Source organism: Xyrauchen texanus, chromosome 38 (assembly GCF_025860055.1).
Source record: "Xyrauchen texanus isolate HMW12.3.18 chromosome 38, RBS_HiC_50CHRs, whole genome shotgun sequence".
Taxonomy (NCBI): domain Eukaryota; kingdom Metazoa; phylum Chordata; class Actinopteri; order Cypriniformes; family Catostomidae; genus Xyrauchen; species Xyrauchen texanus.
This window is the reverse complement of record NC_068313.1, coordinates 9025605-9039067: the sequence shown is the minus strand read 5'-3', so window position 1 is coordinate 9039067 and position 13463 is coordinate 9025605. Positions and strand designations below refer to the sequence as shown.

Sequence of the window (13463 nt, the reverse complement as noted above, 5' to 3'; positions counted from 1 at the left end):
GGTTGTACAAAGTAACATTTATCTTTAACTGCGCTATCAAAGTGAATATCAGGCACAACGGCACCGCTATAACATGGGCTGCCATCTTGATAGTTTTGGTTGAATGGATCACATGACCATTTTCAGATGTAGTGTATCTGTTTTCCCAGTCCACACTACAACACAAAGATTGTGTTTTCAAATGGATACATTTGAAAATCTCATTAGAAAATCTCCATTTACGCTTACAATGCAGTCTCAGTGTGACGGAAGTTGAAAATGTAGAGAAAAAGATGCGTTTTCAAATGAAACGTATTAGTATGGGCGTTGCCTTAAAAAGTCAAATTGTGATTATTTTGAAAAATGTGATATGATAAACAAAAAACTAGTAAGTGATCTCTTTTTACCAAAATCTGGGGATATTTTGTCCATGTTCTGCTCCCAATAAAACGACTTGGGCCACTCTTTGAAGGTTCACCCATGAGTCCTCTTAAAAAGAAACAGTGAAAGAAAGTGGAAAAAGAACCCCATTGTCTCACTGTACTCACTTTGTACCTGTCCTCTGTTTGCCAGTTTTGTCCACTTTTTGATAATGTCTCAGCCCACTATTCATCATTATTATTTTTTTGGAACCCAGTCCACTTGCGTATTTTGATATTGTAATATTATAATATTTTATTGCTTAAAATGATTTTTTATACACAAATAATATTTCTGTAATTGCTAAATTTTTCAGTTAAACCAAAGAGTTCTTGACAGTAAAGCTTTTATTTTGGTGACATCTGGATGAAGTTACTCTGTGTAGCTGAATACACAACAGTAGTGTTATGTTCTCCTCATTTTAACATCTCCTTCCTGCACCATGGAGTGTTTTGTATTTGCATATTAACATGTAATGGCCAAACTAATTTGGAATTATGCAAAAGTAAAATTAAAGTGAATCTGGAGTGCTTAAAACAGGAGTGCTCACACTTATATGGAATGAGATTTACATTTTCTGAATGTTATTAAAGCAAGATCTACCATGCACAATATATATGTAAGCAGTGTTGTCACGATACCAAAAGTTTAGTTGTTGGTAGTGAAATTTGATGACTCGATACCAATTTCGATTCTACAAATACTAAGTTGTTAATTATGTACAGTAAGTACTGTTTCAAGTTGTCAGTTAATTATTCAAGACAAGTAACCGGTCATAAAATTAGAACAAATACATAAAATAAAATCAATGAATTAAAAATGCAAATTAAGAAAACCTTTAACAGCTTTACAAGTTTTTAACAGCAGGATCAAGTGTTCAAATAAATGTTCAGAATGAAATTAAATGTGACAAAATTACTACTGGTCTTCACTCTATGATTATAATGCTTTAATACATTTTAAAGCTAACTTATTCTGTCAAGAGCAGTGAATGGTTGTATCGTTTCCTCGTTTCCTATATTGTTAGAAAAGTGTTATAACAACATATACTAGACAGCAGAAGGTCTATTATGTTACATTTATACTTCAAGTCCAACTTTTTGATACAAATCTGCTTTTTTATCCCACTGTTTACATTCACTAGACATAACTGATTACCTCACCAAGACGGGCATTTTGGTGGTATTTTGAAGTGTATCTGACCATGTAGATGCGAATCAGCATTATCGTGGGTACTCCCGGAGGACACGTGCATTAACTGTATACTTGCAGTCTGTCAGTCAACAGCGGGCGCCTGCAGAAGCAAGGAAATGAAAAGTGTATCTTTTAAGATTTTCATTAGTTTGTCGCATTTCTGTTTTGGCCTGTTATCAAGATCTACCAGTGTTAGTTTTGCGATTGACGTAATGAGCACAGTGCGCGCAAGCAAAGCAAACCAAACATGGAGCAACACTGTAATAATGCACTAACATATATAGGAAAGACTGCACATCGCATATAAACTTTGAAGCGAGCAGACTATTGAATTAAATCACAACACTTTTAGTTTAATTTTTGTTCAAGTTCATACTGCGGGTTAGATTTTATTTAGATTAACCTTGCAGCCTTATATAAAATGCACGCAATGTTTTGCTGCAAGCATTAGAGCGGTAGCTATCCTCAGTTCAGCACTTGTATCTCAAATAACATCCATATTCACACAGCATGAGTTTTGCTAGCTGCTACATTCTTTGTCATGCAAGTATCCGTCTAAACATGCAAGCAGAAAATTACTAATAAAAATTAAGATCTAAAACATAACAATTATAATGATGATAATAATCACTGAAATATAAATCATGGTTTGAGGTGAATGTGTTTTTGTATTTTATAATTTAATCACAGATATGTAGTAGGGCTGCAACTAACGATTATTTTGATAATCAATTAATCTAACGATTATTAGAACTATTTGCCGATTATTGCAAAGATTAATCATTAGCTCTTAATCGATTATTGCAACAATTAATCATTAGCAATTAATCGAATATTCAGCTTGTGCCCCTACTTAGAAGGTCGGATTAAACATGCTTCCTAACAATAAAGAGGACAAAATCATCTTTTAAAATACCTCTAAATTAGAATTACTGAATTAAATGGAAAAACATACTTTTTATTCAGAAAAGAAATTCACTGCAAAACAATCCTATTTTTATCAAGTTTTTTGTCCATTTAAAATTGTTTAAAAAAACAAGATACATTTTCTTGAGAAGCAACATATAATATATTTAGACTTGCTTTAAGATAATGTATCTTAAATATAAGTGTATTTTGTATACAAGTGTATTTTTCAGTTGGTTATACTTCTCTAAAGCAGTAAAGACAAAATATGCTGATATTAAAGATCTATTCTCTAAAAGCAAGTCTAAATATCTTATATGCTGCTTCTCAGGTGAATGCATCTTTTTTAAAGGATTTTTAAATATTTAAAAATATTTGTATTTTTAATATTATATTCAACATTCTCAGATAATAATTTTTTCTTCTGCAGTATAGCTGCTAAAGAAAATGTACGTTGTTTTAAAGGAGTTTTACATTTTTATATTGGAAAGCAAGCCAAAACAACATCAAATCAAATACATATTTTGTTGCAGTGTATACCGGGCGAAGACTACCCTCTCTCATCTTTCTGTTCACTTCAATCCATCTTTAACTCACTAAAATACAATCTTCCTCTTATTAATAAAGCTGCATATTGCCAATTTTCTTCACGATAAGAAATACAGTGACACACATTATGATTCAATAAGTCACGAGACATCACTTTATAATCTATCTGCATTAAGAGTGTGCACTCGAGGGATGAGCGTCCCCGCAACATAGAGTGCATCAGACGGATGCAGTTTCAATCTCTCCTCCTTAGATCAGGACATTCACGCAACTCATAGAAGAGGAGCTGACCGCACAGAGAAATGGCAGTTTCGGAGTTTGTAGTAATTTACATGATCTGCTTCTGTATTATTTGAACTTTAATAAAGCTATAAAGCATAACATTTTACTGCATTTAAGATGTAACACCGGGATGTTTCCTTTAAAGAGCTCCGTCTCCGCTTATTCCACAACGGTACATGCTTCTGAATGTATTTTTTTTTATATATAATTCCCTCATAATTTGCAATCTGCATCACCTGAAGCTTTTTGGAAAGTTTAGAGTGCATCTGAACTGTGATCTGTGTAATTCTTCCTCTCCTCAATCAGCCGCGAACTGCTGTACTGCTCTTGCATGTCATCATTACAGTTTAATGTTATGTCATGTTACGTTACATGAGATCAAACGACTATTCGACAATGAAAATCTTTGTCTACAATTTTTTATTGTCAATGTTGTTGATAATGTCGACTAATCGTTTAAGCCCTAGTATATAGGCTATATATAAAGTGACCCTGCAGATTTGTGGGCGCAATGAACTGCTCCGTGGAAATAAAGCGAACTGAACTTCGAGCACCTCCTGAGCTGAGATATCTGAGGTCATCTGCAGCACTCATAGATGATACTATTCTTGCAACTATTCTTTCATGTTCCACAAAACTGCACACCTCCGAACAAATATAGACAGCATAAAGATGGCATCTGTTCTTAAATATAATGAAGTGTTTCTTCAAGTACCTTTCTGTGTTTCTAACAGCATTTCTTGTGTCATTCTGAATCCAAGATGTCTTACAGTTACCCCCCATGCAAATTCTATTCGCTACCTGCAATTAAACATCTTCTGTCGGTGCGTGCACTTTGCTGCCTGAGTAATTTGATATGTTGGTAAAGAACATCTGGGTTTCAATGTGTTATTTAGGTTCATTTATCATGGGTCGCAAACTTTTTATTAGGCAACTATTCTTTAAGGCTATTCTATTCGTTAGGCTATTGTATTGATATTGGAAGATCCATTCATAATGTTTCCCTCTTTTTCCCGTTATTAAATTTCACACTGGCGTTGTCCCTTGTATCGAGTAAAACCGGTAACACTGTACACCATGGTAACCCTACTGTGTTGTCAGACCTGCAATGCAGCCAGGTAACTTCATTCTTTCTGCTACGCACGGCATTACATACTCTGTTTTTGACAGTTGAAAAAATGCATTATCCAGGTACTTTTTGTTCCATTTTAGTGTTGACATACTACGCGCACTACTTGTGCTACAAAATGACATAGAATAGTGCAGAAGTGTGTGATTTTTGGGATGCACCTTAAAGGGTCAATTTTGATTTCATGTTTACTTTAACAATAACACAATATTGTATGTTGAGGCTACTCAAATGTGTGTTCCTTGGAATTTCAAGTGTACTTTTTCGTATGTGCTTGTGATTGATGTGTCAGACTGGTAAGTCTTAACCCCAAATCTTTCACAGTTTAATTTCATCAAATGTTCTGTTTATCTCTTTTAAGGGTTCAGATTCTTCTAATGGTTATCTTGTACCAGCTGATCACACTGGAATTAAATCTTTATCATGTGTTTCATGCCAATATACTTTGAACAATTGAATGTAGAGGGAGTTGCCCAAGTCCAGTCCAGTTTTACATTGGTAACCAATTCTGAATGATTCATCTTTATTACTTCATTCAAACACTGTGCCCAAGCCTTGAAATGTGTAACCATGGCAGTGCTACAGGATCCGTGTGTGCGTGTGTGTGTGTGCGTGTGTGTGTGTGTGTGTGTGTGTGCGTGTGTGTGTGTGCGTGCGTGTGTGTGTGCGTGCGTGTGTGTGTGCGTGTGTGTGCGTGCGTGTGTGTGTGTGTGCGTGTGTGTGTGTGCGCGTGTGTGCGTGTGTGCGAGAGAGAGAAGGATACAGTGTCATCAGTAGAAGTGTCTCAAACTCTTGTGGTTTAGATGACACACAGGCTTTGAATAAATGATGCAAGTTCTACTTCTTCAGCCAAGTTACTCCTGTTGAAAGCTTATTAACCACATTGACTAACGCTAGAAGAACATACTCCTAATTAAATTTCTGCTTTTTTAATTTTTTTTATTAGAGGAGTCCAATCAACATTTTAAAGTACATCCTTGATCCTTGGTGATTTGCTCTATTTTAAGACTTATATTCAAATTAGCATGCATTGATCACTTGTAATGGAAGTATCTCTTTCTCACTCTCTTGCAGTAGGTGTGGAGCATGTGGGCCAGCTGCTGCGGCTGGCTCTGTCTGGATAATTCCACAGTGGAGGACACCAGAAGTAGCTCACGTCATCAGACATTCACAAACTCGGGCTTCAACAGTTACCCATCTCCCACGGCTCCTGAACACATGTGCAAGGCATGCGGTGGTCGCTTTGACAGCATGGCCAGGAAGGTAACTCACGTTTCTCATGACTTACTGGTTTAGACTGAGCTCACTTACAATTCCCTCATGTAATTTTTAGATAATAGAAGCATAAACATTATGATGTGAAATGTATATAAACAACTGTTTACTTACAGACTTGGAGTTTTTGGGTAGCACATGCTTTCATGGGAAACCTGGAAAATCAGGGCATTTCTGAGATATATATATATATATATATATATATATATATATATATATATATGCCGACAAACCAAAGCTTTGTGTTTAGCAAAAACTAAGTGTTTACGTTAAGTAAAACAAAGCGTTTCATTGAATGGCTTCATTGATTATAATAGGAGCGTTCCTACATTCCCTATCTCTCCACTGAGGAAATAATTGTGAGCATCTAAAATACGATACACTTTCATCACCTCTCTGGCTTTGACTCTCCATATCAACAACATGTCTTGATAACTCACTTCAAGTAAATATTTGATGTTTTTTGAGAAAATATGTGAACTGGTGGGGTGGACGATATGACCAAAATCTTATATCTCGATATCACAAATTTTATATTACGATAACGATATATACTGTATATCACAATATAGTTACTTTGTTTTTTATATGAAATAACCATATTGTAGTGTTGTACAGAAATATCACCCCCTAAAAACATTTCATTAGGCTCTTAATCATTTTAAGTAATTTCTGTAGATAATATTGAAATGTCAGAAAGCAAAGCTGGTTTGTTTTCTAATATCTAACATCATTCGATCTGAATTTTATTAAGGGAGATGATGTATAGTTTACAAAATCTGCATGACAGATGACACATAATTGTTGGTGCATAAAAATTGGCTACGTTTACATGTACACCAATCCTCTGATTCTTGTAATAATCAGAGAATAAAGTATAATTTGATTAAGATGTTTACATGATTTGGCCAAACCTCTTCAATCAAGTTGACATGCTACTTGCCATTACTCTGATTATTTGCTGAGAAATGTGATGTTTTAATGCTTTTTTATAAATACATTTTTATTATAAAAACTTGTTGCAAATATGTCTCTTTAAATACAGCTTGGCATAAGGAAAATGAATCAGTCAAGTTTGTTAGTCTTTTCGAAAGATTTATTAAAGAGCAACATGCAGGTTGGACACCCCTCTATAGCATAGTGTATGTTGATGATAAAACAACTAGATTTTCTGAACTGGAGTAATATATATTTAGCCATTAACGATATTTTGAGATAAATTGTGATAAAATAACTTCCGCGTCTATAAAGCACTAACCGGAAGTGACGATGGGCGAGGGAGTCTGGTCAAGTTCAAGCTCAGGTTACAATGGATGCGAATGAAGAAACTGAGTTCTCCGGTGTGGTTTTGCAATTTACTGGAGAGTATAACGTTAGCCTACAGGGATACAAAATCAGACGGGAGGGCGGCGGGAGAACATTTTGAATTGAAATGCGGGGGAATGGGAAAGTTGGGCTAGCTTCCTGCCAATAGCTATAGCATTGTGCAAACTACTAAATTCATTTCAGAAGGCAGACAATTACGTTACGACAACCTGTCCTAAAGCTCAGTCTCTCTCTCTATTATTATACTAAATAAATATTTAATATTATAAAAAATATATTATATAAAAATATTATACTATTATTATTACGAAATTACACAAATTAAGAGTTAAAATAATTAAAAGTAAGACTTACTCTGCTAAGTGCTCGTTTTCGTTGCACAGAATGTCTGCTAACGTTAGCACTTGGTCCTCCAGTCCAGCCCGTGCCAAAATCCGGTGTAAACTTTGACGGTGAACTTGATTCCATCAAGTGCACTGAGGGAACAGCATCAGTAATCAGCCTCACGTGGTCCTTACTCCGAAATCCCATCCGAGACCCCCAACAAATCTCCAGGTCGATAATTCTCCAGAGTGAAATGTGCGCCACAAACGACCGAGTGTGTGGTAACAGACGCGGCAGTGAAGTCTGCTCTCTTCACCTGCACAAAACGCACCCAAGACCAAAAAGCCTTGTTTTTCCTAGAAGGAAAATGATGGACACGATGTCCTGACAGGCTGGAATTCGTGCAACCAGCACAAACACAATAATTTACCATTATGGCTTCTCTAAAACTCGATCTAAAACTTTCTGTCTCTCACTACTGCTCTAACTACATCAACACCCAACAATAGAGAGCTGACCGCGAGCTCTTTTGTTTGCCTCGCCCTACGTCATATGACGCGTTGCTATAGCGGGAAAGGCGTATTCCAGAGCCTAGCACATTTTCATCAAAATCTCTACATCAAATGAGATTTCATTAGTAATTTCTACATATGTGTTTTTAAAAGACCTCTGCAGACAATATAAAGTATTAATTCAGTTATAAATTCAACCTGCATGTTGCTCTTTAAAAGAACCACTTCATAAGATTCATTTTTGACTGTTTTGATTCACTAAAAAGAGTTTGTTCATACGAGTCATTTGTTTGTCGGACTACACCGGTTGCTCTGTCTGTTTTGATATGCTAAAAAGTATCAGTTCATAAGAGTCAATTGTGTGTTAATCGGAATACACAAGATGGATGTTGTTGTGTTTCTCCCGTGAGCAAAAACTCATTCCAAAGACTTGTTTCTTTCCCATTCTTTTGCGGCATATGGTATTTTTATCTCCCCAACATTCAATTCAGACTGCAAACGGACACTCACAACTCTGGGAAAATTTTTTATTTTGCCGTGGGGCTTTAGATGGGGGAGCACCAGTGCTGGAAAATGGTGCATGGATCTGCTGTTTTACATGACTGAAAAGTATGTGCAGCTTTTGCATTTTCATGATGTTTTCGTACCTCTGCATGAGTGGACCATGAGCCGTCTGCAGCACTGGTTCAGGCGCACTTTGTTCAGAGTGGAAGAAATGCGATTGAAGCGTTTACATTCCAGTATAAAGTGATTTGAGTACTCCACATATCTTACTGCGATTATCATTTATTTGATTATTAGCATAATCGCAATATCATACTTAAAATATTCTGTTTACATGAGCTACAGTTTAATCGCATTATAATCTCATTATGAGGGTGCAAACATAACAATTGTTTTAGCTGTTTTCCTCATTAGTGTTTGTTAGAATGTCAGGTGCTCTCACGTTTTGAGATGTATGACTTCCTCCAGAGCGCTTTTATGACTGGGTCACACATGTTTTGAAGTTTGTGCCGCGATAGAGAGAAACTGGATTGAGTAGTGCAAGTGATCACACTCTGCATTTCCCTGTCTGTGGGTTTTGTCTATGGAGCGCAGTCTGGAAGCCTGCTAGACTTGTGTGCATATTCATGCTTCAGAGACAGTGTGCTCGACAGTCATGTAAAACACGGCTGCATGTGTGAGGTGAGAGAAGCATATTTAGATCGCACGAAGAATCGTGGTGGCAGACGATAATCCAAAATGTATACCAGTTGCCAAATTTTTATCGGTTTATCATGTATTCCGGTATATCACCCAACCCTACTCAGAGCCTTATTTAACCCTCTGGGGTCTGAGGGTGTTTTGGGCCCTGGAGAAGTTTTGACATGCCTTGACATTTGTGCTTTTTTCAGTTGTTTAAGAACAAATTAATGGCTAAAGTCTGATAACACTGTATTCAGCACAAACTGGACTACAATAATATGTGAGCAACATGTGTGTACATGTTTGTATTTTTGAGAAAATAACGTTTATGCATGGTTTTTGAAAAACCAAAATTTTAAGTCAAATCAAATAAGGCCATATAACACATACTAAACATTTGTCCACAAGACTTTTGAGAACTGTCTTATATATATATTTTGGGGGGCATCAATGGTTTGAGTTCCAGGGCTGAGAATGTTAGAAGTAATAGTGCCTGACCGATATATCGTTCAGCCGGTATTAGCCTTTCACCGATATATCGGTATCAGCGTATATGTTTACCGATATGCGCAGATATAAAGTGACCCTTTAAACCACAGTGACCCTCAGTGTATGTGTGTATATTCATTATGTCAGTATATGTCAGTTCTCTTCAGTTATTTAAACACTGTGGTCTTCAGCAGTTCTGAACCTGTTTTGTATTTATTTTTATTATTTATTTTTATATGTGTTAAATTTGTTAAACTAAATGTATAGATTAAGATGTAGTTCTGCTTTGGCAATATTGTATTGTTTACATTCATGCCACTAAAGCCCCATTGAATTGAATTATAAAGCTCTTTTTTTGTTCAGAACATTCGTGTATCGTTACAAACGAGCAGTAAAATTAATGAATTGTTTACATCAATCCTCACTGTTGGGGGTGTTTACCATTTCATTTGATCGTCTCAGCACATTAGCGTATGAATGTGCGTGCTCTGCTGGTGGGTGGGATCATATTATCTATAATTGGTAAAAACTGTACATCGCTTTGTTTCATACCGATTACATTGCAGGAGAATATTTGTTTTAAATTGTAATTGTTTTATTTAAAAGTAGAAATCTTAAGCTTTCTTTAGACATATGTTTAATGTTTGCGTGATAAGTATTTGCAGAGTTTCAGTTCATTTTTGTGACGTGTTTCAGAAATATGCTTGTGAACACAGAGACTGCTGAAAGCTCACCCTTTTTATTTTCTTTATTTTACCAAAGCCCAAGGTTTTGTTGTTATTGTGAGTTTACAAAATCAAAGTAGACCCTTTATAGTCTCTAATGATGTCTTACACTTATCTGGATGCCCCAAAATGATGGAGTATTTTAAGTTGTTTCCGCTGTAATGACGAAAATATTCAGCAGGATGCATCGGCGCCTCCGTCGACCCCAGAAGGTTAAAAGATTTGATAATTTTAGCGGAAGTGCTCTCAGGTCAGTTGTATTCTATACTGTGGTGCAGTATAACTAGCGATCGACCGATATGAGTTTTTTTAATGGCCGATGGCGATATCCAGAGAGCAAGGTGGCCGATACTATGCCGATTATATCACACAACTGAATCATACCAATTATACATGCAGTGCATAATGAATAAGCTATTTACTTATAGCGCACATAAAGTGCATTTATGCACTCGTGTGGATCCAGCGAGAGCAGCAGCAACCTGCTGACAGTTTAAATGGCTTGGATCGCCTGCTTGGATTGTCACGGAGTGACCATCATGATTTGTTAAACAGAGGAACTTTTGTTCCTGATACTGATGTTTTGATTCTGGATGATCGATTATGCACTTCAGAGGAAGATATTAGGTGAGCGCTTGATGGGAAGAAAACACTGTATTTGTCTGTTTAAAGGAGATGAGTGCATTTTTGCAGATGGCATATAAGAGAGGTTTTTTTTTTTTAATATTTGGCTTTATCATTAGAAAAGAAAGTTAAAAGTTGAGGAGAGACTGTTAGAATATGTGCTTCAGAGGAAGATATATGAGCACTCCACAGGATGCTGGATCTGCTCAAGTTGTGTGAGGTTGGTTCATTACATCCGTTTAAACAAGATATGCGCATATTTGCTGATGGTATAAGATATACATTTTATTTATATTTGCTTTTTTATCATTAGACAAGACAGTTCAAATGTACAGGGAACTGTTGAGGAGAGAGAGGGAGAATGAAACAGGCAAGCACTTTAACATTATGAGCTCAAATGCATCTTGGACCATTTCAATGAGACTGTGTTGCACACCAGTCTATTATTGTAGTAACAGGATGGCACGTAACAACAAAATGAACCATGACTGGTCGTTTACATGTTTCAGTGGCTTCACATGTAAGCAGTCGATTCTCAGCACCCTCAAGAAACAAATCAGCCAAAAGGGAAAATGTCTCGGCCTCTGTGATATATCGGTCGACCACGAAGTATAACTGAAAAGTAAAATGTACCCTTAAACAGATCTTTGGTCTGTGAAGTTTCTCAAGTCATTGTAGGATGTCTCATCAAGTTTATTCCAGTTCCAACTACACATGTTGCTTAAGATACAAGCAGCATACTTCCACCAGTTGTGAAATTAAGGTGGAAAAACCTTGGCATTAAATCTAATCACACATCATGATGTTATAGGACACAGGCTGAGTGGCGAAGTGTCTTAAGCTACAAATGTTCTGTTGAAATAGAGTAAACTCGGATGCACAAAAACTTTCAAACCCTTGAGGCCATATAACACATACTAAACATTTGTCCACAAGACTTTTGAGAACTGTCTTATATATATACAATCACCTAAAGGATTATTAGGAACACCATACTAATACTGTGTTTGACCCCCTTTCGCCTTCAGAACTGCCTTAATTCTACGTGGCATTGATTCAACAAGGTGCTGAAAGCATTCTTTAGAAATGTTGGCCCATATTGATAGGATAGCATCTTGCAGTTGATGGAGATTTGTGGGATGCACATCCAGGGCATGAAGCTCCTGTTCCACCACTTCCCAAAGATGCTCTATTGGGTTGAGATCTGGTGACTGTGGGGGCCATTTTAGTACAGTGAACTCATGGTCATGTTCAAAAAACCAATTTGAAATTATTTGAGCTTTGTGACATGGTGCATTATCCTGCTGGAAGTAGCCATCAGAGGATGGTACATGGTGGCCATAAAGGGATGGACATGGTCAGAAACAATGCTCAGGTAGGCCGTGGCATTTAAACGATTCCCAATTGGCACTAAGGGGCCTAAAGTGTGCCAAGAACACATCCCCCACACCATTACACCACCAGCCTGCACGGTGGTAACAAGGCATGATGGATCCATGTTCTCATTCTATTTACGCCAAATTCTGACTCTACCATCTGAATGTCTCAACAGAAATCGAGACTCATCAGACCAGGCAACATTTTTCCAGTCTTCAACTGTTCAACTTTGGTGAGCTCTTGCAAATTGTAGCCTCTTTTTCCTATTTGTAGTGGAGATGAGTGGTACCCGGTGGGGTGGTCTGCTGTTGTAGCCCATCCCCCTCAAGGTTGTGCGTGTTGTGGCTTCACAAATGCTTTGCTGCATACCTCGGTATGTAACAAGTGGTTATTTCAGGCAAAGTTGCTCTTCTATCAGCTTGAATCAGTCAGCCCATTCTCCTCTGACCTCTAGCATCAACAAGGCATTTTTGCCCACAGGACTGCCGCATACTGGATGTTTTTCCCTTTTCACACCATTCTTTGTAAACCCTAGAAATGGTTGTGCGTGAAAATCCCAGTAACTGAGCAGATTGTGAAATACTGGCACCAACAACCATGCCACGCTCAAAATTGCTTAAATCACCTTTCTTTCCCATTCTGACATTCAGTTTGGAGTTCAGGAGATTGTCTTGACCAGGACCACACCCCTAAATGCATTGAAGCAACTGCCATGTGATTGGTTGATTAGATAATTGCATTAATGAGAAATTGAACAGGTGTTCCTAATAATCCTTTAGGTGAGTGTATATATTTTGGGGGGCATCAATGGTTTGAGTTCCAGGGCTGAGAATGTTAGAAGTAATAGTGCCTGACCGATATATCGTTCGGCCGATATTAGCCTTTCACCGATATATCGGTATCAGCGTATATGTTTACTGATATGTGCAGATATAAAACATATATAATGCAGAAAACTATGTTTTAGAATTGTTGTCATAAAGCAGTTGCATCCTGTCCACACTGGAGGCATCCGCTGGACACGGCGACAATAAACGGGTGTCCTGTTCCGTTTTGTGCCGCACGCGCTGGCGCTACTTCACCAATTAAATGGTTTAGAACGTTCGTATCGATGAATCCAGTATAGACGGCCTCAAGCTGCAGTGGACACGCCCAGTAGAGACAGGG

General features: G+C 37.2%; 1 protein-coding gene across 8 annotated transcripts in view; it reads left to right on the top strand.

The window, feature by feature from the left end:
- The window catches only part of rffl (ring finger and FYVE-like domain containing E3 ubiquitin protein ligase), a 42649-nt gene that overhangs the window by 11860 nt on the left and 17326 nt on the right, over window positions 1–13463 (top strand). For 5 of the 8 annotated variants that reach the window (XM_052110021.1, XM_052110017.1, XM_052110015.1 and 2 more), the window contains exon 3: window positions 5534–5722. In XM_052110021.1, coding sequence (XP_051965981.1) covers window positions 5546–5722 — 177 coding nt within the window. In that variant the 5' untranslated portion in view covers window positions 5534–5545. The remainder of the gene's footprint in view (window positions 1–5533; window positions 5723–13463) is intronic. The other 3 variants (XM_052110019.1, XM_052110018.1, XM_052110020.1) reach the window with 1 other exon arrangement.